Below are 25,178 nucleotides of genomic sequence, written 5' to 3'. Positions count from 1 at the left end.
TAAACATATCTAGTGACTGTTTCAGTGCTATTTAGTTTCATTGATTTGTCTTTCTAGTCTTTTAGAGAAGTCCTACTCTATTTCCATAACTGTAGTTTTATATATATATATGTTAGCATCCACTTGGGCAAGTCCCTCTATATTATTATTATTCAAAAGTTTTTCTTAGTCATCCTTACCTTTCTTTAAGTGATCTTTAACATAAGTTTAAAGTTTCCAACAGGATTTTGATATAGACGCATTAATATTATTAACTTGAGAAAAACTGGATCTTTCAGAGATCGTTCACCTTTCCGTCTGGGAGTATCATAAATGTTTATTCATCCAAATTTCCTTTAATATGTCAGTGAAGCACTGTGGATTTTTTTTTCCATATTAATCACAAACATCTTATTAAGATTATTTCTAAGCGTATATAATTCTTTGGGGCAACTATTATAATGACCTTAGTGCTCCTGCCTATGTATAATTTTACAAGGAGAAGGTAAATACCTTTTCCAAAGGGGTCAAGTCCTCATTTAAATTTACATACAGAAATACAACCCGAAGTCAATATATTTTTGTTTGATTCATGTCTCCGATTTCTTCCATTAACGTAGCTAAACAAGAGTGAAATACATAGGGATCCTAAAATAGTCAAAACACTTAGTTCCATGGGGAAGAAAAAGGAAAAATAAAAATCTATTCAATTTAATTGCAAGAATGAACTAGTGGAAAAATGGTCTGAGACAAACTGATCTCTTGAAATAAAACAAACTTTCATTTCTAAACAATATCACTTCACAAAAATACGTAAGTTTAAGTAATGCTTAAAAAAATTTTTCCAGAAATTCTTTGAGTGAACTAATAAGAGAAAAAGGACACTTCTGATCAGTTAATTGTCTTTGCTATTTCATTTATATGCACAATAATATACATTTTAAAGTTAATTTAACTTCACGTTCAAGTCAAATGTTGTTTGATCAACTAAGTTGTGTTTCTACCTAGATCAACAATTTTATCTTTGCATTTTAGAAAGGATAAATAATTAATATTTTGTTCAATAAAATACTTAGAAAACAGAATCCACTCAAATAACTTGGTAACGTGAATTTTAAAAATGCAAGTACCTTGACTTCTTCACATAATTCAGTAAGTCGCGCTTCCACATCCATTTCCTCTGAAAGGAGTAAAGAGTAATTGGAGGAAGTATCTCAATGTTAGATCTGTAAACTGTTTTTGAAATTACAGAAATAAATTAAATTACCTTTAAAAAACCAGAAGGTTGCAAAATATCGGACTATATTAAATGAGTTAAATTTCAATGTAATATATTTTTCTAAACACATTAATCATGCAGGTAATGTGATAATTAGTAAAATCTATGTTCTGATTACAGGCATACCTCGAAAATATTGCAGTTCGGTTCCAGACCACTGCAAAAGAGTGAAAACTGCAATAAAGCTAATTACATGAATTTTCTGGTTTCCCAGTGCATATAAAAGTTACATTTATACTATACTGTAGTCTATTAAGTGTGCAATAGCATTATGTCTAAAAAACAATGTACATACCTTAATTTAAAAATATTTTATTGCTAAAAAAATGCCAACCATTATCTGAGCCTTCAGTGAATTGTACTCTTTTTGCAATAGTAACATAAAAAATCACTGATCACAGATCACCATAATAAAATAATGATAATAATGAAAAAGCTTGAAATATTGAGAGAACTACCAAAATGTGATACAGAGACACAAAGTGAGCAAATGCTGTTGGGAAAAATGCTGCCAACAGACTTGCTTGCCATAGGGTTGCCATAAATCTTCAATTTGTGGAAAACACAGTATCTGTGAAGTGCAATAAAGTGAGGTATGCCTGTATTAAGTAGCGGGTTTCTGTTCTCATAAGAGGCTAACACTGTCAAGGAACTACTGACTATATACCTCAAGTAACTTGCACAACTGCACCACAGAAAAGATAAAACATACAACTAAGGTTTTATTGCACTTCACATATTATAAATTCCAGTGATCTTAGTATTTTGTATTACATATGTACATGCTTCACTTTTTACAAAAGCTCCGCTTTTTACAGTAGCTATAGTTCAAGTCAAAATAATTTTTATAACCAAAACATATATAAAGCATGCCTGGAATATAAGCTGTTTAATGAAAATGAATGACAAAATCCTTTCCGACAAAAAGTAAGTTTCTATTTTAGTTTAATAAATTCAGTTGTCTATCAGACAGTCTAAAACCGAGGCAATTTTTTCCCATATAATCCTGACTTATTTAATGTATGCTACAACCATTTACAAAGGGGGGCGCAGATTAATTTACAATCAAAATGGTAATATTTACAAAGGAGTACAGAAACTAACAGAATAGAAGACTTATTAGTTACTTTTGCAGGGAATACATTTCGCTAAAGCCTGAAATATCATGTTTAGATATACTCAGTTTTTCTTCAGAAATCAAACTAAAATGAGTTCTCCTCAGAGAACTCTAACAGCATAGCGTCAGCACACAACATTCCATAATCGTGTTGCTGTAAGGGAGTTTAACTGATCATTCTCACACAAAAGCAAGAATACATTCTGTGACATCCTTGAATTCATTCATCGGCTCACTGTCTCGTAAGGTATACTGAATGTTTACTAGTTGATAAAAAGAATGACAAACATTTAAATTTGATAAAATAAGCAGTTATACTGATGTGCTGAAAACAACCAAGCTATGATGGGAACAACAAACACTCTGTTGGTAACTAAAACCAGGAGGACACACAAATGTTTTGGAATTCACAAAATATATAAATAACCCACTGATAACTAAAGAAATCTGCTGAGATTTCAAAAATCATTTCACCGTCAGGTAAATCAGTGGCTTCTAATGTTAGGTTTTCCAAAAAAAAAGAAAAAATCTGGCAGACCCTGTATTAAAATCATAACTTCCATATGCCAACATCATCATATGTTTTCACATCACTCATGATGTTTTCCTTTGATACAAGAAAATCAGCAAAATTGGTCTTAGTAGGTTACATATCCTATGAATTTTTAAAAAATGAAAATAAACTTTTTAGAGTTTTGATACACTTTTCTCATCTTTACATACAAGAGCCTAAGTGCAGAAACTGGTCCATTTGCATTATGGCTCGTGAGAGCTACTTCAATGCAAACACCTTCAGGGATGCTTAAATGCAAAACTTAACTTCAAAACCTTTGAGATGAAATGATTTCAACATCATTTAGGATTTTAACTAAGTTTAATTAATTTTTCCTTTAAAAATGCCTATATATCTATTTATACAACTGTATAGAAATGTATACAGGTTATTTTCTTACAAGTTTTCTTTTCCGCAGCGCCATGCGGTGTGATCTCAGTTCCCCAACCAGGGACTGAACCCAGGCCGTGGCAGCGAAAGTCTGGAATCCTAACCACTAGGCCACCAGGGAGCTCCCTACACACTTTGTTTTACCTTGGCTCCTCCTGCTAATTGAAGGTGGCAGCTTAGAACACATCCTTCCATATTTTCAAATGTATACATATATGAGATCTGGAGTCACTGCTTTCCAAAAATGGGTGTATTTTACAAACGTGCTGAGATTTGCTTTTTTTCTCTCAGCACTACTCCATGTAAATGGGATATGCAGCCCTAAAGCACTTTTTTCAAATGGCTGCATAATATCCCTTGGTGTGGGTACCTCAAAGTCCATTCTTTGCTGAATGATGGGCATTTATTTTTGTTTTCAGTGCTTTGCCACTAAGAATACTGTGATCAACGTGCGTGCACATATACCATTACATACGAGTACTCCTTTCCGTGCTACAGATGAACAAAAATGGAGTTGCTAGGTCGAAAGGTAAATGTATCTTAAATTTATCTTCTAAATCTATCCACCCTCTCATCTCCTCATTCATTCAACAGATATTCATAGCATAGTTCAGATAATACCAATACACTGCTAGGAGTTAAGGATGAAAGATATCTCAAAAAAAGTGTTATTAACTAACTTCACTATGTTTTAGTTTTGAATCAAGTCTTTTCCCACTCAACCAAATACTGGGCCCTTCTTTATATACGCCTTATTATATGAGCAGCGTTTTTAAAAATTATTTAGCATGCTCACATCTAAATTGATAGGCTGACAATACAATAGTTAATGAGAAGTATATTTTTATTGCTAAAAAGACCACTAAAACATGTCATAAACGACCATAATTTCACACCATGAATTCTTTAATTTTATAGTTAAGTTACTTAATGAGAATATAAAATTATATTCTAAAATAATGATCATAAATAAATCTTCAACCTTTCTTTTTTCCTTCCTGATAACAAGATAAGTTTCTTACTTCCCAGTTTTAGTGAAAACTGACACAATTTAAGTATTTCTGGGCTAGTTTTCATTTGAGAAATGTGGAGAAAGATTTTGGCTCCTTAATTTCCTTTTGTCCATACTTCTGAAAACTGAGAAACAAATGCTGTGATTTAATTTTATTTTTTATTTCTACAGCTTTTAGTAACCTTTAAAAAATGTAATAGTGATGGTCTATTCAACACCAAGTAAAAACTTTCAGTATACTTATGGAAAGATAATAAATTAAGTACTATTGCTATTCAAGAACAAAAGTCTATAACATATAGGGAAATATATCAATAAAATAATGAGATCACAATACTTCCTTTCAAATGTGTAACATATCTGGATAGTGGCGACTTGATATTACTGTATTTTGCTTTTTAAACTTAGAACAATAAAAAATAAATACAAATTGACTCAAAAAACAAAGCCAGATACTAAAGATGCTTCTCTCTTTACTTCTGTAATGCATGAAATTAGCTTCAGTTTTTAAACCACATTTTATTATCCTTAGCCCTACCCAAAGACAAACTGACTTTGAACAAATTTAAGGCATTACCATTAAACCAACAAATTCTGGCAATGAACATGGTTTCCAAAAAGTGCTCTTTGTAGGAACTCCAAAATGAATATGTTAAAAGCCAAAGAAATCTTTGCATTTAACATTTCCAGTTTTAAATAAAAACTTCAATATTAAAATTAATTCCAAATTAACCAAAGCTTATCTACAAACCAAACTGATTCTAATAGTAAGTTCTTACATAAGGGTGGTAGGAACATACAATATTAAGAAATACATATTCATGAAATTTGACACTAATTTAAAGCAAAGTTTCCTGCTAATTAAAAGGGATTATTTACTTAACCTATTTGTAAACGTACCTAGACAGGTGTCTTTCTGGGTTGGTGGCTGTTTTCTTCTGAGAAGGCGCTCATAAAGGACCTGCATGTTGGCCTTGGCTAGTTATAAGGATTGCACACAGCACTAGTTACTATACTCCTTTTACAATAAAATTTATTAGAATTTTCCAATTTGTTATTAATAGTTTTAGTATTGATGCGATAGTGCAGTTAGATTAGAACACTAAAGCAAAATCTTTCAGTTAGTTAATTAGCTTATTAGAATTACAAATGATGTACATTCACGTTTATGTTACTTTGTGCTTTTTTCTATTTAAGTGTATGTGCCACTCAACATTTCATAATCCAATATTATTTTTATGTTTTAGTTTCTTAAACTCAGAGCTTTAGAGTTGGCAGGGGTCTCAGAGATCAGCGAGGTCAACACCCTGCCTTTACAAGTGTAGAGACCGGGGCCCCAAAAGGTTACATGACTTGGTAAAGCCTAGATTCCAGAATCCCTGACACCCATTTTCAGTAAGAGTTCCTTGCACCAAACCAATATTTAACTGTATGTCATCAAAAAAATGTACATCATTCATCTACGAGAAAAGAAAAAGACACAAGCAGAACAGAATTCAAGGCATTATTTTTAAAAAGGGAATAGAGCTTAGATACACTCCTCACACACCATGGTGGAATTTAAGATTTTTAAATATATACATATTTGAAAACTCAAGAAAAGTGCTAAATAGTAGAAGGAAATAGAATACATCCTCTAATCAAGAACTACTTTACAAACTTACTAAAACTGGTGAATATAATGATGTTTAGTCAACAGTGTTCTACAGAAATATTATCTAGTGCCTACAATCTAATTTTGCTAGAATAAAAATAAACAATGTTAATAGTTCAGAATATGCAATAGTTTTTTTTGAATAGTTAATAATATTTTTAGATGTTTTCCTAGAATATGCATTCAAGAATAAACTAAAATTCACAATAAATAGAAAATATAAATAATGAAAAGTTTAAGAATAACACAAAGTATCACTGATAAATATTTACTGAAGATGAATCTTGAATTTAAAAATCCCTAGGAAACTACTATAAAGTATGTGCTGATGTCTATGTACTTTTCAATTATCAACAAAAACTGTATTGTGCTATTTCATTCATTCATCCATTCAACAAACATATTTTGAGTAAACACCATGTGTAAGGTACTAATAATTTTATTCTACCACTATTATTTACTTATTTGAAACTGAAGTCTAGGGGTTTGCTTTAGAATTTTATTTTCTGATAAAATATTTTAAGCAAATAATTTGGAATAAAGTTGATATTCATTTAGTAACTGACTCCTGAAATTAAACGTAAGGGCTCTTTTAATTATGATATTTTCTACATTATATTCATAAGCCCAAAGTAATACATATGTGCCATAAAAGCCATCCTTACCCCAAAGTTAAAGATCTTATAAATAAATGAATTATCATACTGAAGTTAGATAAATTAGTGCTAATACTGTCTAAGCTATTTGAAATAAATCTTTGCCTTTGAAAAGAGATGCCTGTTTCCTTTAAACATTATTTCCTTTTGTACAGAAATATTTTTTTATAAGTTAAAATGTGGTTCAAGTGTTTTTCCATTCGGAAACATTACACGTTAAAACTCTGAAAATTCCGTGCACGCAGCACGGACAGGCCCATCTCAGACAGGGCTCTCTGTACTAACCCGCAAGAACCCCACCCAGCTGTGGGAGTCTCTCCTGTCTCTCTCAGTGCTGAACTGACTCCTTATTAAGAGAAAGGGGATGTCAAAGCTCTTCAAAGACCTAGAAGAGGCCTGCTCTTTCCTCAGCACTTTGCTCAGCCCGAAGGAATTCCTCCGTTAACCACTTTTCCTTGTGGAGCTTCCTCACGCCTTCTGCTTTCTGGATGCCCTCCTCTTCCCTTCCTGATGCATTCAGCACATCTGGACCCCTTCAATCCTCCTGCCCTTAGAATGGAAACCAGTTTGCATAAACAGTCCCAGTTACTTACAGGTAGTAAGTGACAGCAATGGTGCACACATGCACATGCAGTGCTGAGCACTACACGATGATGCCTCCACGAATTCAACATCCAAACTACTAATAGATTCTCCTATAGAAATGCCATTCCACGTGGTTTCTGTGTCACACCACTACTTTTCATTAACATGGTATCGCCCTTCATTAACATTATGGTTTAATAGTTTTGTGGTCTGAGCATTAAACCTAAGTTAACCAAAATGTATCATATAATTCTCCTAAGAAAATGTGTTTGAATCCCAAAGAACCAAATTAAAAAACACATGAAGCATAATTTTTCCATTAATTGAGGATTAGTGATAGCTTAAATTAGTTCTATTCTACAAACAATTCTTTCATTTTCAAAAAAGAACATTTTTAAAAGTTTACATTTGAGGCAGTGGCCTCTTAAAGGATTTTCCTAAGGGAAACAGAAGACTCTAAGTACATGAAACAGCAAGGAAAAAGAATATTCCAGAGAATAGTAATCAAAAGGTTTCCGTACTACCATTTTTGACTTGAGGAAGAATACATGAGCAAGAAAGAACAAATATTTTCCTACTGCTTGTAAAACTGGGGATACACTGGGATCCTTGAATTAAACATTCTAAATAGTCAACTGAATGATATTTGTTTCTAGTCAAGTCAGGAAAAGTGTGCACTCAACTGACTGATAATGAAATTAATCCAACCCGTGGGAGCATCTGCTGACAGGCAGTGGTACAACAGCCAGCCTGTTCTCACAGCTGAACTTCAGTGAGGTACAGATCACTTTCTTACAATTCTTTTGTATCTCAAGATAGGCAGTTATAAAAACGGGCTAATTAGTCTCAAACCCAAGAATTATTTTCAGTAACTATTTCTGATAGTGCATCAATATTGTTAAAAGACAGATCCTTGAGGAACAAAGAAATAAATAAGAACAGTGATTAATTTCAGTAAAATTTAAAAAGTAATTTCTGATTTATTCAAGTATGTAATGATGAAAATAATTTATTCTAAAGAGAATTAAAATGTGCTTTTTATGATGAGCTATTAGCTGATATTTGAAAGTAAAAGCTTATAAAACTTTCATAAAATGTCTGAATAAAAACATTTTTGCAAATCTCAATAATTTATCTTCTGTGAAGTGATATATGTATTTTGCAAACTACAAGTGGCATACAAAATCAAGGCAATATGATTTTTTATTGTGTATTACAATATACATGCAGATATTAATTTCAGACAAAAACCAAAGACTGGTGTTTTAAAATTATTTTAAAAATTTTCAGAATGTTAAAACTGCGTAATGTTATTATTTTTTGAAATGAAATAAAAGAAATAAGATCTGAGATCACTTAAAACCAAACATATGGGGCTTCCCTGGTGGTGCAGTGGTTGAGGGTCCGCCTGCCGATGCAGGGGACGCGGGTTCGTGCCCCGGTCCGGGAGGATCCCACATGCCGCGGAGCGGCTGGGCCCGTGAGCCATGGGCCGCTGAGCCTGTGCTCCGCAACGGGAGAGGCCACAGCAGTGACAGGTCCGCGTACCGCAAAAAAAAAACAAAAAAAACACCAAACGTATTTAAAACCAAAGGTCCCAAGTACCTACAATCTGCTTAGCCTGTTAAATATTTGGAAGTATGGATTTAATTTATGTTACCTAATCTATCTAATTTCTCTTCCCTATCTAATAATTCTATGGATAATTACATTTGTTTTCTAGTAAGCTTTCTGCTTGTATTCTAAGAGAAGTAGTAATATTGACATACTGTTCAAAAAAATCTACCAAAAGACTCATTTCAAACTTAGCACCAAGAAATTATTTCTCAATATCATACAGTTTTTTTAATTTCAGAAAGTAATTATCAAAGATTGAAAAAGATGAAGTTGAGAGAGAAGCAAAAGTGAAGCACATAAACTTAGTTTTAGTACAGAAACTATGGCCAAGCTGATAACCAGCAATATGAGAATGAAGAGAGTGCCTTGAACTAAAGCACAGGTCTGGCTACTTTCAACATACCCAGTTCTAGTTTCTGACAAGAGGGAAGCTCTTCCGTTACCGTAATGAAGTAGCTGTGCAGCCCCTTGAAGGCCAGCAGGAGGGTGGCGCAGAGGGTGTAATGGAAACGGTAGGCGTGACGCAGGAAGGAGTCTGCAATGACGAAGCTGAAGCCCTAAACAAGGAGTCGATTTGGGACACACTGTTAGTAACCAAGAGTCTAAAAATAGCACCCTTGAAGCTTAGAAAAATAAAGGATTTACAAATCACAGTTAATTCTAAAACGGGTAAGAAATCTAGCAATATCTTAGGGAGTTGTTCTCATTCATACAAGTAATTTAAACACAGGAAACTTCGACTGAGTGATACTCCACTTCTGTAGTCTGAGCCCCCTTTTCTTTCAGGGGAGTAATGGCTGTATTCATACTGCTGGGTCTCAACTCTGGGTCTCAACTCTGGCAGTGACTCTTTACAAGCACCTTTGCAAAAATGATTCTACCAGTTGTGTGAAGGGAGCAGGGGGAGAGAGAAAGTAATAAAAAAGACCTCGGCTGTCAAAGGTCTCTATCCATTAAGTCTTGTAAAATCTTGAGGTATCAGGTTCGTTTTCAAAAAAACAACTGGAACCAACCAATTTGTTAAGATCATATTTAATTAGATCTGTAAGTTGTTGATCTCAAATAATTAACAAAAGAATGATCACATTCACAAACATAACAGTTAAAACAAATTTCATTCAAAGTAAGAGAGAAAAGAGGATTTATAAACATATCAGTTCTTACGTCTGGTGATAACTGTTTTGTGTAGTTAATACCAAAGACCACACTTTCAAGAGTAGGAATCACAGAATCTTTGTTTTGTGCTGGTGCATTTCTGTTTAACCAAGTAGTCTTCACAGGGCGAGGAAAGCTGGAGGAACAAGCATCACATTATTATTGTCATAAGAGTCTATTTATAGTGTTAAGTTAAATGTTTACAAAAGAAAGTCTTAGAGGGGCAGAATAAAAAGCAAGGGCTTTGCAAGGCTATGATTTATAAACTCTTCTTAAAGTAACTTTACAATTTTTCCTTTAAGAATTTGAGATAAAGTACTGGCTAACTATAAGAAGGCCAAAGCATTTGACTGGTTGGCAGTTTGGCAAAAGGAAAAAGACAGGAAAGTAAATCAAATGTACCATAAGCAGAGAGCAGCCTTCATTTGCAAAATGAATTTGCTTTGCAAAAATGAAATATCTAGATCCTAGCAACGAGGGTGTCGCAAGTCATTGGTAAATACCACTTGCTATGAAGTGTTTCTTAAAATTGAGCCATTGAAAAAAAAATTGAGCCAAAGAAGCTATATTTAAAAAAATCAAATATAAGAAACAAGTTATACAAAAAACAAGCAAAGAAAAATCCTAACCTCAGTTACTTTAACTAATTGATTTAATGTCTATAGTTGGGTTGATCATAGAAATTGTTTTATATAAATATAATATTTAGGGACTTCCCTGGTGGCGCAGTGGTTAAGAATCTGCCTGCCAAGGCAGGGGACACGGGTTCGAGCCCTGGTCCGGGAAGATCGCACATGCCGCAGAGCAACTAAGCCCGTGCGCCACAACTACTGAGCCCACGCACCACAACTACTGAAGCCCGCATGTCTAGAGCCCGTGCTCTTCAACAGGAGAAGCCACCATGATGAGAAGCCCGCACACCACAATGAAGAGTAGCCCCCGCTCGCCACGGCTAGAGAAAGGCCGCGTGCAGCAATGAAGACCCAACGCAGCCAAAAATAAAAATAAAGAAATTAAAGTAATAATAAGAACGTTTAAAAATGTAATACTGTAAGCTAAAAATTTTTTCATCTAGTTTAGAGGACTAAAAAGTCCAGCTATAACAAAACTTCAGGAGAAACCCTGCATTTATAGTGAGGAACACTACCGTTAACAGGACCCCTCTACCAGCGTACCACCAGCAAAAAGCCTTCCTTCCCCTTGCCTTGCTTTCCTTCCCGACCCTCTCCTTTACAGGCAAAGAAGGGCACAGCTCTAGCAGCGAGAGAGGGGACATCAGAGCCCAGGGCAGTGACGGAAAGAGCAGCAACCCCAGTTGTCGCAGGCGCCTCAGTCTCTTCTCCCATCGCCAACCAGAGCCAACAGCTAGTCCTCTTGGCTTCTGATTCTGAGCCAAAAATGTCCTCTCCTTGCAGTGAACGGTCTCTAGGAGATGAGCCGCCTCTCCCCACCAGTCTGTGCAAGAGCTGCAGTACCGCAGGAGGAATCGCACTGAGTCACCAGGATGAGCACTCCGTACTCAGCGATTAGAGAGCAGCAGTGATAACCCGAGCTAACCGCTAGGGACTGTTTGCGTATTTCTTCCGAAAAGAAATGAAGCCATTGTTATAAAGAAAAAGGAATGCTTGAAATCGCTTCGTTAGGGATTCTTACTGAAATTACAAAACTGAGAAATTCGGAAAACTACTGGAATGTATTTTATAAACAGATTAAAAACTTTAGCATTAAAACCTAACAGGCTATTCATATAAAAGTAATATTGTATACTACTTATTCGAAAGTTATATTTCAAAAAAACATACTTTCCTGTCAAAGAATTTTCATTGAGTTATCATGCTGTTAAAAATTAATTTATTTAATCAACATCTAAAATTGTTTTGAGTAAGTTTATAATAAAATTATATATAATCATAGGAACACTTTCCTGTGTACAAAAGTTATAGCAACTGAGAACAAGCTCTCAAAGGTCTAACAGGAAAGACAAAAATGGCAAAACAACTAGCTCCAGATCTTACTACAGAATAAGGAAGGCGAAGCAGGCCATCAGGAGAAAGAGACTTCTTCCTGGCCCCATGCTCTAAAGACATCACGGGACAACACAGGGGACGTGGGGCTCACAACTTTTACAGCAACGTAAAGACATGCAACAGGCTGTTACTTGGGGGAAATATGTTACATTGTCTTGGTTTTCTATAAATTCTGAAGTAGGTAATTCTACAAAATCACCTACTTAGTTTTCTGATAAGTCAGTTTAACATTATAACCCTTAAGCATCATCCCTAACATCAGTTGCTGGAATAAAATTTGCACCAGAAATTATAAAGTAGTTCAGAAGTCAAGCCAATTTGGAGCCTTTTCACATAAGTTACTGATTTAAAAGTGTCTATCTGTTACCCATGCCACAAGGATGATGTCTTATTGTAAGAACTAAAGAGCTTGAACTGTATTCTTACATTAATGAAAGACAACCCATCTCCCCATGGAAGTGAGCAGAAAAAATAATTATCCCAATGAATTTATTATGATCCAGAATATTATGTACCTTTAGGCTAACATGATATAGTTTAAAATTGCTTACTTAGTAAAGATCCATAAAATTGGTTAATAACTTAGAAAACAAGAATTACTGTATAGATTTAAGAAGATAAATTAGTCTAGAGAAAAGACACAAAAACTATGAAAAAATGAATACACTTTCCCAGAGAATGAATAGTTACAGTCAGCATTGCATAAAAACAGAGGTGCAGACTAAACAATGCTGTATGGTTATTTCCATATTGCATTACTTTTCTTGGTCAGTTTATTTGACAAAGAATGCTCCATATTTTTGTAATAAAAAAGTCATCAATCTAATGTTCCCATGCTCTTATATTTTATTAATACTTTAGTATAAAAATGAAAGTGTTTATTAAGTAAGTGTGACTTTAGAAATTCCTATTTCAGTTATCTTTATCAAAGTATATGTTTTCATTATAAAAGTAAAAGATAGTATGTAATTAAGGAGCGGGAAAGTGGTTACATTTACCTTATTAGTGGCTGGTGTAGTGCAACTAACGACGCATGGACTGTCACAGACACGACAGAAAGGTGGAAGTAATCAAACATGACATTGACATGGTGATGGAGGCCTCTTTGGAGGCTAAAGTGCAGCTTCAGTGTTCGGCTGCTTATTAGCTGCAAGGCGTTCAGATCATCTGCCCTATAAAAAGCAACACATTTGCTTATTAGTACGAAAATTTAGTAAAGGCAAACATTTTGTAGCATAGTTTAAACTATCAAAACCTTTAATTACTTAATTATTTTTTAAAAACAGAATGAGAATAATTTTTAAAGCATCACATTTGCATTAGACAGTAATATGAAATCTAACAGTAAGAAAATAACCAGATCTTACTTCTAGTTTTCTAACTATACTTACAGTTTCCATGTTAATGGACTGTTTTTCACTAATGACCCTACAAAACGAGTCCTTTTTGATACTTTAGGAAATACTCTCATCTTAAAATTTTACTCCATAGGGAACACTGTTTATAATAAAGTTGCAGTACAGTGTAGGTCAAATCCTATTGTGATAAATCCCAAAAGGTGCTTAAAATTGTTTTTATGGTACAAAATTTTGTTATTAAGTGTTGCTCAAAAATAAGCAGGTATCAATAATTGGTATATATTTTATTACATATATTTAATCTGTCATTAGATTTACACATACAAAAATTGAAACAATGCCATGAAAATATGTCCAAATATATATCTATTTTTAACCAATATGTACATTATAATTACCTACAGCTAATTAACTATTTACTCATTTCAGCTTACTCCACTTATAGAATTGACTTGTTTTAAAAAAGAACCCCTCAAGGAATTCCCTGCAATAAACAAGTATTACAGAGGAGCAGTAGCCACCACGTAAAAAATTCTTATTCCTCCATGGTAGTAAAGAGGACATCTCACAAGCAGACCTTTGAGAAATGTAACTGCTTAAGACATTTATCCCACATGTAGTCTGAATTTATATACAATTTTCAAGAAGTATTTCTACAGGTACATTTGAAATGAAAAACAACCCCACGAAAGTAAAATAGTAAAATGGACCTCTGATTCTTGTTTTAAATGAATACAAGCACAGTTTGTCCCTAAAATGTATGACTGTATGTCCGGATGTGTGGACAAGTTCAGGGTAGCCAGTCCTAAAACTTCTTCATGGACTCTGGAAACAACTGTTAAGTCTAAGAGTCATCAGTCTTGATAACTCCCTGAATATCAAGAGAGTCCCACCTGAAGGTGGCATCACTCATGCCACCAAGAAAGATAAGCCAGTGATGCAGTGGAATAGAGCTCGGTTGTGTTTAAATGCCTCAAGGCAGTGGTATTGTATCAACTGTGCAATTTCTAGAGTCTAGGAAATTGTTTCATGTTTCTTCAAGTCGTCTGACTTTGCTACCTGGAGCTCATGGAATCAGCATGGGCACAAAAAAGTAGGCCTAACCATTCCCATGAGACTCTCCCAGAAGGGAGAAGGAGTCCAAAATAAAGAAGGGGGTAGGCTGGGTTCTAAGAAGAAAATGGGGACTCTAATACAGATAGATAACAGACATGAGTAACTTACGATTTTTAATTGTTTGATTAGCCTACTTACGAATAATCTCCATCTGTGAAGTGCAGATCCAAGGATAACAGAAAATTCATTTCCTCAAGGGTTTCTTCAATCTGAAGAGAAATTATACTATGAGCTGCCTTTTGAATATTTTATAGAAAGTTAGAAATATGCCTTGAGGCTTTACAAAAAATATTTATCTAAATATATATGAAGAAATGTTTACCTTTTTTTCATCCAACAACATTTTAACTTTGAAGATCATGACATCATTTAAAACAACTTCCTCATTTTTATATAGAATTTGAAATGTTTTACTGCAAATCAGAGAATCATGAACTGAAGCTGGAAAGGCTAAAGTCATACCTAAAACAGATAAGATATGTAATTGACAGGTAAAAGGAAAAATACAATTATACTTTTACTTTACCATACATTTGATTATATTACTCCAATGCCATGATTTTATATAGCAGTATTAGAACATTTCTGAAAGTTTATTAATTACTATGATAAAAAATGAATAAATATGGCTTCCCTGGTGGTGCAGGGGTTAAGAATCTGCCTGCCAATGCAGGGGACACAGGTTTGAGCCCTGGTCTGGGAAGATCCCACATGCCGCGGAGCAACTAAGCCCGTGTGCCACAACTACTGAGCCTGTGCTCTAGAGTCCGCGAGGCACAACTACTGAGCCTGTGTGCCACAACTACTGAAGCTTGAGCGCCTAGAGCCCATGCTCCGTAACAAGAGAAGCCACCACAGTGAGAAGCCCGCACACCGCAACGAAGAGCAGCCTCCGCTCGCTGCAATGAGAGAAAAGCCCGCACGCAGCAACGAAGACCCAATGCAGCCAAAAGTAAATAAACAAATAAATTAAAAAAAAATTTGTTAAAAAAAATGAGTAAATAAGTACCTTATAACCATTACAGAACTCTTATACAACTTAATCTGAGAAGGTAAATGAGAAGTCTCAAGGTAGATATTTTAAGACTGAACAATTGATCTGTATACCACAGAAGAAAGCAATTTAGTTTTCCATAGCTGCCTAGTGAAGAATCTGGTTGGCTTTTGTCCTGCTTCCTGGGAAGTAAACTAAACTCTAAACTCTTGGAATAAAGAATTTGGTTGGCTTTTGTCCCTAATTCCTGAGAGTTGGCCTCTAAATCCTTAGAATTTCCCAATGACAAGAGTGTCTCTGTTACTCATGGTGGCCCAGACAGTTTACGGTAAGGAGATGACTCAGGACGGGGGCTGGCCACACCAGTGAGACCAACCATGTGATTGGAAATTTGGGGTTTTGAGCCACATGCTGTAAGCCCAACCTTCAGGGCAGGGAAGGGGGCTGGAGACTGAGCCATGTGGGTGAAGATTCAATCAACTGCGTCTATGTAATGAAACACCAATAAAAACTCTGGACACTGAGGCTTGGGGTGGCTTCTCTGGTTGGTGATACTCTCTCCATTGTCATACATAGATTTTTCTGGGTGGGTAATGCATCCTGACCCCTTGGGGGGATAACAGCAGACTTCACAAATCTGGGACCCTCCCAGACCTGGCGCTGTGCATCTGTTCTTTGGGATGGCTCTGATTTGTATCCCTTTGCTATAACAAAACTTTAATAATAAGTAGAGTGCTTTCCTGAGTTCTGTGAGTTGTTCTCGTGAATTACTGAACCTGAGGGGGTAATTAGTAACTCCCAATTTGTAGCCATGTGATCAGAAGCAAGGGTAGCCTATGGATCCTCAAGTTGCAGCTGGTATCTGAAGTGAGAGCAGTATCACGGAAAACTGTGTCCTTTACCTGCAAAGTGTGGTCCACCTCTGGGCTGTTGGGTGTCAGGTCATCCCAACAGCCCACTTGCTGTCTTATTACTCAATCCTCCAGAAATAACATGATGGGAAAGAACCTGGAGATGTTTAATCTAGAGATTATGCACAGTGGGCATCTCCATGGGCAGGGAGCCCAGAGTGAGATACCAGAGTCCACCTGGAGTAAGGTGGGTGTCCCTGCTGGGGTGGCCTGAGGTCTGAGCCTGTGCAGGTGCTGAGGGCAATCCAGGTAGAAAAAGGTACTGGGAGCCCAAGCAAGATGAGGGGGCAACTGCATGGGAGGGGACCTAAGACTGTGGGGGAGGAGGGGGTCCTGGCAGAGGGGCAGCCTGGTACACGGTGCCGGAGTCCCAAAAGGAGGAGAGAAACTTCTCTCGGGAGGTGAAGGTGGGTGTGGGCAGAAGCCCGATACACTGCAATGGAGCCCAAGTGAGGGGAGGAGAATGTCCCTGCAGGAGGAGCTCCTGGCAGGAGGGCTGAGCAAGTCTGGGTGGGGTGAGGAGGGTGTCGCACAGGGACGTGGGCTGCAGGAGGTGCTGAAGCCCGAGAGGTGGGCAGATGCATCATGAGGGAGGGAGGCAGTGACAGGAGCTGGTTATGGAAGGGGCTGATCAAGTGAGAAAACACACCAAGGGTCAGGAGAGCCAGGTGCCCTACTGAGACCTTTCAGGGAAAGAAGGTCCACAGATGGAAAGGAGATAAAATGAATCCTGCGGTTTTGGACTAAACTGGACTAAAAGTAGAAATACTCATGTGAACTCGTGGTTATTACTACATGTTTAGATAAGGAAAAACAGGTGTAAAAACAGATGTAAATACATTTACATGAATACATGTAAATGTATTCGTGTATGGGTAAATATATATGTATATACATGTACTCACGAGCTCTGTCCACTCACAGGGCCTGAGAACACAGCCCCCAGTACTGGTTTCTAATACAATTCTCCACGAAGAAGAACCAAGGCTTTGCAGAAATGGTTGACTCCAGAGCTGGGGCACACACAGGACAAGATCCATCTGGACCATCTTTTCATACCAGAAAGCAAGTAAGTGCTAGGAGAATGAGGGGGCACATCAAAAGGGCAGAGAAGCCAGCTTGAAGAGGTTTCCCTGGTCACAGCGGGGATAAACTGAGCGTCAAAGTAAATGATGACAGAAATGGATTAACATGCACTGAATAATAGAGAAATTCATAAATCCACACTGATATAAATACATACATACACACCAGAAGTTTGAAGGGAAAAAGAGTGACTTTACAGTGAAGTCTGACAGAGACTTAAATGATGCAAGTTAACATCACATTAATGGGACACCCAGAAGTCATGTGCCACCTAGTGAGATATATGAGATGAGCACAGCACTGCTCCTGAGATAGTCCTGTCTGTCACACACCATGAGGAAATCACAGACCAATGAGAACTGAAGGACATTCTACAAACTACCAGGGTTCCAGTCTTCAAAGGCGTTACGGTCATGAGACTCAAGGACAGACCGAGGAACTATTCCAGAACGAAGGGGACTGAAGAGGCATAGCACTTATTACGAGGCATGATTCTGAACTGGATCATTTGCTGCAAAGGACTTTATGGGGAAAACTAGCAAAACTTCAACGGGTCTGAGGATAAAGTGGCAGTAATGTATCAATGTTAGCTTTGTAATTTGATGATTTCATTGGGTTATGTAGGACAATACTCTTGTTTGGAGGAAATACCCACTAAAGCGTTTGGGGATGATGGAGCATCATGTTGGCAAATTACTCTTAAACAGTCCAGGAAGAAAGTTCTTTGTATTGTACTTACAACTTTTCCCTTCATGCATATATGAAGGGAAATCAAGTATCAGAAACTTAACTTCTGTAACTTACAGAGAAGAGGAAGAAAGTTTCCTCAATGGAAAGTAAATTTTTTAACACGCCCGGGTAATGCAAAGTCAGAATCTGCCACCTCAGAGAGCGCCGGTGAGGCTCCAGCTCTTCCGTATTCCTCCTCCCGCCCGGCCTGCAGCTCCTGCGCTGCCCGCCAGTGCTTGCAGACAGCCTCTGTGTCTCCTCTCTATGGCCACCTCCACTGCCTCTGAATGCCACGTCGCCACACAGCACCACTTGGCACTTTGCTCCTGTCTGCAGTCCCTACAGAGCCCTGGAAGCCCTTACTTCTTGAAGGCTGTATCTCTTAACTCAAGGTTAACTTCCTCCCGAACGACTGCAGCCATCACTGTGGGTGAGAAACCTCCCCAACGCCTTCCCTCCCCACCCTCAGGGCTCTCGCCTTGCAGCCCTCCTGGCTCCCACTCCTGCCTTGTCCCCTGGACCTTTACGTGGCCAACGACCGCGATCCCTGTGTAACTTAAATTCCAATCGACACCCCCTCACACGCCCTCCTTTCTCTCCAGCCCACTCCCTCTAAGGCCACCAGCTCAACAACCCTCTGACCCCGCGGGATGCTACTCCTCTTCATCGCCCCCTGCTTCCCCTCAAGTCCCCACTTCCCTCCTGACCCACCCTAACCTCCACGGTTCACACTGTCACTCACCCTTGCACATGTCCTGTTAAGGACACACATACTACTCTTGCTCTGTCATCTTTGCCCGCAGAAATCTCAACCTTTGTAAACCTAACTCTCTGCCTAATCCACACTTGTATCCACGAGGTGAATGGAGCTGGGAAGAATACACAGCTCTTCTGACGGACCGGACTTCAAATCCACGATCACTAAGCTTAAACAGGCCTTCAGTGCTGCCGAGCAATCACACTAGGTTTTCTGAATCCATTCCCTCCCCACATCCCTAGATCACTGTTTCATAGGATATTTTCTCTGCCTCAAACCTAGCCTTCAGCCTCAACTGAGCAGTTTGGCTCTTATTTCAAAAGAAGATAAACATAACCAGGTTACTTGGCTCCTTGGACGTCTCACTCTCCTGGCTTTGCCCCCACCGCACAGGCCACACCCTTGTAATCATTTTCTTTGCTGTGTTTTTCTTATTCAAGAAGAAGCATGGCATAGTGGGGGTTTTTTGTTTTTAAATTTATTTTCTTTATTTGTGGCTGCATTGGGTCTTTGTTGCTGCGCATGGGCTTTCTCTAGTTGTGGCGAGCGGGGGCTACTCTTCGTTCTGGTGTGCAGGCTTCTCTTTGTGGTGGCTTCTCTTGTTGTGGAGCATGGGCTCTAGGCACGCGGACTTCAGTAGTTGGGGCACATGGGCTTAGCAGTTGTGGCTCGCGGGCTCTAGGCGCACGGGCTTCAGTAGTTGTGGAGCACAGGCTTAGTTACTCCGTGGCATGTGGGATCTTCCCGGACCAGGGCTCGAACCCGTGTCCCCTGCATTGGCAGGCGGATTCTTAACCACTGAGCCACCAGGGAAGCCCAGCATAGTGGTTAAGGACAGATTCTGGTTGAAATTCAGGCTCTGCCACTTATTAGCCCGAATTCAATCTTTTTGTGTTTTTTTTTTTAAACAGGGTCACAGATTTATTTATTTATTTTTGTCTGCATTGCGTCTTCGTTGCTGCGTGCGGGCTTTCTCTAGTTGCAGCGAGTGGGGGCTACTCTTCGCTGCCGTGTGCATGCTTCTCATTGCGGTGGCTTCCCTTGTTGCAGAGCACGAGCTCTAGGTGCGTGGGCTTCAGTAGTTGTGGTGCATGGGCTCAGTAGTTGTGGCTTGCAGGCTCTAGAGCACAGGCTCAGTAGTTGTGGCACATGGGCTTAGTTGCTCCGCGGCATGTGGGATCTTCCTGGACCAGGGCTAGAACCCGTGTCCCCTGCATTGGCAGGCGGATTCTTAACCACTGTGCCAACAGGGAAACCCCCAAATTCAATCTTTATTAACCTTTCTGTTTTCTATGCCCCACGTCCAGTCCTTAGCAAATCCCATTAGCTCTACCTACAAACTACGCATATCTAGTATTTACTGACTGAGAGTGATAAAATGCTCTAACAGAAACAAAGACCACTGCAGTTAGGAGTTCCCAAAACAGGATTCTAAACCACATGATAAGAAATTGTACACAAAACAAATTATCCTAAATTGCTTTGCAACGACAATAATTAACCTGCTGTGAGAGTCACCTATGCCCTCAATTAACATCAATATTTAAAGCTTTTAAAAAGATGTACCAATGACTTAAAGAAAATAAACTTATCAAGTTTTATTCTCAAACCAGAAGCCAAGGGCAAAAGCTGTGCAAGTTCCTCCAGTCGTTCATTCACCCATCCAGTCAACAAATATTTACTGAATAGCTATGACAACAGCTATATTATAACAGATAATCTATAAATAGGCACATAATAGACACTTTCTAGGTGTTAGAGATAAAGAGTAAAATTAAAGAGATAAAAATCTCTGACCTTTTGGAGCTTACATACCAGTGGGAAGGGTGATAGAGAATAAAGACAGTAAATAAGAAAAATGATACAGTACGTCTGAAGGTAATAAGTGCTATGCAGAAAGATAAAGAGAGGAAAGAGGGTGAGAAAGATAGCGGTTTTAAACAGAAAAGTCAGGCAATGCTTCATTGAGAAGGGGACCTCTCAGCAAGGACCAGATCCCCACGTCCTCTCCCTGCTACAGGCCTCCTTCACCTGAGGAGTCTGGAGGTTTGTTCCCCAGAGATGACAGAACAGAGGTCCTCTGAACGGGAAGTCACCTGGCAAAGCTGAGAGCACGAAGGTATAAGCAGAGGCGTTCTGAACCCTGAACGCCGAGGTGCACAGAGCTCTTCCTCTACTGGGTTCCCAGAATGCTGGCCGTTAAAGGAGTCTTACTCTCCAGGAAGGAAACAGGCTAGAGTCTTCCCTGGCATTTCAAGAACTGTAAAGAGCGTAAGATCTAACCCTATTTGCAAGCCAGTAAGCTAGCTGGCCACAGTGTCATGGATGCTGGCAAGAGACACGAGACTCTGGGGTCAGAGTTTCAAGTTCACCTCAGTTGCCCTTGTTCTCACTCCCCCAAGTCACATGGGGTGACACAGGTGGATACCACGCATGCATAGGGTTTGGGTCACAGTTGAAGAACTCTAAGCTTAGGAAACCTTGATCTTTTTTAAGGAGGTATAAGAAAACCTGTCTAACCTTTGAACTGGAGGGAGACCGTATCTCTGTCATACTGGACAGTAAACAAATCCACCTTCTGCTCCAGACAGAGATACTACCTACACCTCCCAAAGCTCTTCACTACAGCAACATCCTTAAAAAGATCGTCTGGAACAAAAGTCTTTCAGTGTCCTTGCTCACTAGATGTATGGAAACTGAGAAACCATGGAGAGCTACTTTCAACAACATGTAGGGTAAAATCTCAGCTCCTTCACAGTTCTTGACATGGGGAATCTGACCAGGCCAAAATATCTATAATAGATCTGTTATGTAAATCTATTTTATTAGATAAGATCTCAGATACCAACTTCACAGATTCCTAGCAATCAGCTCACCAACATCACCCTAATGTGACACTCGAAGACACAAGTCCCATGTGTGCTCTCTGAACGTCCAATCAGCCTCCTTTCAGTCACGTGCAGATAACTGACGACTATCAGACACCTGAAGAAAGCTTCTAACATGCAAGTTAGAAACCAAAACAGAGAAAAAGCAACTTGTAGAGAGAAATAAAACTTAAAACTCTATCAGTATTGTTCTTAAAGAAAAAAAATCGCATTCATGAAATAAGAAAATGTTGCTATAACTGGGGGTGAGGGTGGGGGAAGGATGGATCGGGAGTTTGCAATTAGCAGATGCAAACTAGTATATATAGGATAGATAAACAACAAGGTCCTACTGTATAGCACAGGGAGCTATATTCAATATCCTGTGATAGACCATAATGGAAAAGAATATAAAAAGAATGTATATATGTGTATAGCTGAGTCACTTTGCTGTACAGCAGAAATTAACACATTGTAAATCAACTATACTTCAATACAATAAATTTTTAAAAAGGAAAATGTTGCTATAACAAAGGAACAGTCATAGAACAAAAGAGCACTTGAATTTTAAAAGAAAAAATGGAATGAGACGGAGTGAGGAAAAGGAGGGGAGAGAGGAAGGAGAAAGAGAGATAGACAAAAAAAAGGGAGAAAGAAAAGCAAAAAGCTCAAAAAAGCAGTTGCGGCTGAAGAAATAACCTAATAAATACAGCAAAGAGTAATAAATGGAAAAAAAGGAGAGGAAAAAAACTAAAAATTAAGAGAACCAGTCAAGATGATCCACCATCTAAATGACAGAAGTTCCATAAGGAAAGAACAGAGAAGACAAATGGGAGAAAATGATTAACAAACTAAGAAAATTTCCCAGAACTGAAGTACACCTGCTTCCAGAGGAAAAGGGCCCAATGAGTACTGAGAGACCAGAGGTACATCATCATGTGCCATTAGGGCAGCCAAAACAAAGACAAGATTCTACAAGATTCTTGAAAGGGGAAAAGGATCACATATAAAGAACTAGCAACCAGAAAACCTTTGAAACTCTCAACAGCAAGGCTGCAACCCAAAAGCCAATGGAGCAATATTCTCAAAATTCTGAAGGAAAGAGTTCCAACCTAGAATTCCATACTTAGCTAAACAAGTGTAAGAGCAGAATAAAGACATTTTTAGACACTAAAGGTTTCAGAGATATTTATTTCCTACACCACTTTCCCCAACAAGATAATAGAGAATAGGCTCCACCAAAATGAGAGAGTAAACCAAGAGACAAAATAGGTGTTAGGAAACAAGATCCAATGCACAAGGAAGGTAGAGGGAATCCCTAGGAAGACAGGAAGGAAGGTTCCAAAGAGGTCCTCTGTCTTAGATACAGAGGTGACTGACCAAGATTGGATCAGTGTGCTCAACACACAGCTACACCGAGGTCTATCATCTGAAAGACCTGTGCTGCCATGGGGCCATTTTTTAACCTAAGGACAGATTAAAAGCTTGGCCAGATTCCTTTCAGCACTTGATTTGCTTGAGGGTGCACTAAGAAAGTTTCTGCCGTATAGCCTAGATCATATGAGGGCAGTCTTTTCCCCTCACAGAGGTTTTCTGCTTTGCCCTACTCCTAAGAGTTGAAGAAAGGAAAACTGAACGCTAAGTGTAGATGTAAACCAGCCCATTCCACACGTTGGCTATCTAATACTCCACCACGCCGTGACCTTGGCAGGAGCCCTGGGTGTGTGAGTTCACACAATACTCCACCACGCCGCGACCTTGGCAGGAGTCCTGGATGTGTGAGTTCATACAATACTCCATCACACTATGACCCTGGCAGGAGCCCTGGGTGTGTGAGTTCACACAATACTCCATCACACTATGACCCTGGCAGGAGCCCTGGGTGTGTGAGTTCACACAATACTCCATCACACTACGACCTTGGCAGGAGCCCTGGATGTGTGAGTTCACACAATACTCCATCACACTATGACCCTGGCAGGAGCCCTGGGTGTGTGAGTTCACACAATACTCCATCACACTATGACCCTGGCAGGAGCCCTGGGTGTGTGAGTTCACACAATACTCCATCACACTATGACCCTGGCAGGAGCCCTGGATGTGTGAGTTCACACAATACTCCATCACACTATGACCCTGGCAGGAGCCCTGGGTGTGTGAGTTCACACAATACTCCATCACACTACGACCTTGGCAGGAGCCCTGGATGTGTGAGTTCATACAATACTCCATCACACTATGACCCTGGCAGGAGCCCTGGATGTGTGAGTTCACACAATACTCCATCACACTACGACCTTGGCAGGAGCCCTGGATGTGTGAGTTCACACAATACTCCATCACACTACGACCCTGGCGGGAGCCCTGGGTGTGTGAGTTCACACAATACTCCATCACACTATGACCCTGGCAGGAGCCCTGGATGTGTGAACTCACAAAATATTCCATCACACTATGGCTTGGAACTGTGGATTCACACAAGTCACTCCTGACCTTGCCCATTAACTCCTCTAAGGGATCCTGAACCCTTTCCGTGCACAGAAGCACACCATAACCCAGGGACTGCTCAGCTTTCTCATGGGAGCAGCTTTCCCTCACAGCTGAACTTGTGCTTGCTACTCAGTTTTTCCAAACTCAACCAGACACGTCCTTGGCATATACTCATAGGTAATGAAACTATAAGCAAAACTAAAGAATGATTAATACAAAAGTCAGGAGGATTACACAGGGCGCTTTTATGGTACTAATAATATTCTGTTTCTTAAATGAAGGGTTGGTACCTGGGAGTTTATTTTATCACTTAATAAAATAATGTTTTACATTATCTTCAAAAATGTCTGATACATTTCACAATAAAATTTTAAATGCTTATTGCATTACCTATGTCATGCATTGTTCTAAGCTAAGTAGACCAGACCAAACCAAAACAAACCAAAAAACCACCTTCCCTGCCCTCATCTAATTCTGTAAATTCCATCTCCACTCAGTGTGACAGAGAAGGACAGAGTGCTGTAGCATCTCATAAGATGACGGTGAACTACGTCTGCAGAGTCAGGAAAGGCTTTGGTGACAATACAGCATTTGAGTTGAAATACCATGAAAAAGTTAATCAAAAGAAGACGGAAGGGAGGAGAATTTCAGGAGGAAGGAGCAGAAACTTCTTGTTAGCAACTGCTAACAGCTATAAAAGAGGAAATCGACAGTAACACAATAATAGTGGGGGACGTTAACACCTCACTTACACCAATGGACAGATCAACCAGAATGAAAATAAATAAGGAAACATAAGCCTTAAATGACACAATAGACCAGATAGATTGAATTGATATTTATAGG

At 38.6% G+C, this 25,178-nt stretch overlaps 1 protein-coding gene across 7 annotated transcripts in view; it reads right to left on the bottom strand.

The window, feature by feature from the left end:
* Positions 1-25,178, bottom strand: part of FAM135A (family with sequence similarity 135 member A) — a 123,553-nt gene that overhangs the window by 49,599 nt on the left and 48,776 nt on the right. For all 7 annotated transcript variants that reach the window (XM_089921718.1, XM_089921719.1, XM_089921717.1 and 4 more), the window contains 7 exons: positions 14,821-14,960; positions 14,637-14,707; positions 13,023-13,196; positions 10,007-10,133; positions 9,246-9,399; positions 5,231-5,308; positions 1,110-1,159 (listed from right to left, as the gene is read on the bottom strand). In XM_089921718.1, the coding sequence (XP_089777844.1) occupies positions 1,110-1,159; positions 5,231-5,308; positions 9,246-9,399; positions 10,007-10,133; positions 13,023-13,196; positions 14,637-14,707; positions 14,821-14,960 (794 nt within the window). The remainder of the gene's footprint in view (positions 1-1,109; positions 1,160-5,230; positions 5,309-9,245; positions 9,400-10,006; positions 10,134-13,022; positions 13,197-14,636; positions 14,708-14,820; positions 14,961-25,178) is intronic.

Source organism: Delphinapterus leucas, chromosome 12, assembly GCF_059928025.1.
Source record: "Delphinapterus leucas isolate spDelLeu-1000000601 "Yukka" chromosome 12, BTC_Dleu_Yukka2, whole genome shotgun sequence".
In the NCBI taxonomy this organism is placed as follows: domain Eukaryota; kingdom Metazoa; phylum Chordata; class Mammalia; order Artiodactyla; family Monodontidae; genus Delphinapterus; species Delphinapterus leucas.
Note: the sequence above shows the minus strand (reverse complement) of the source record. Positions and strands in the feature narration are given on the sequence as shown.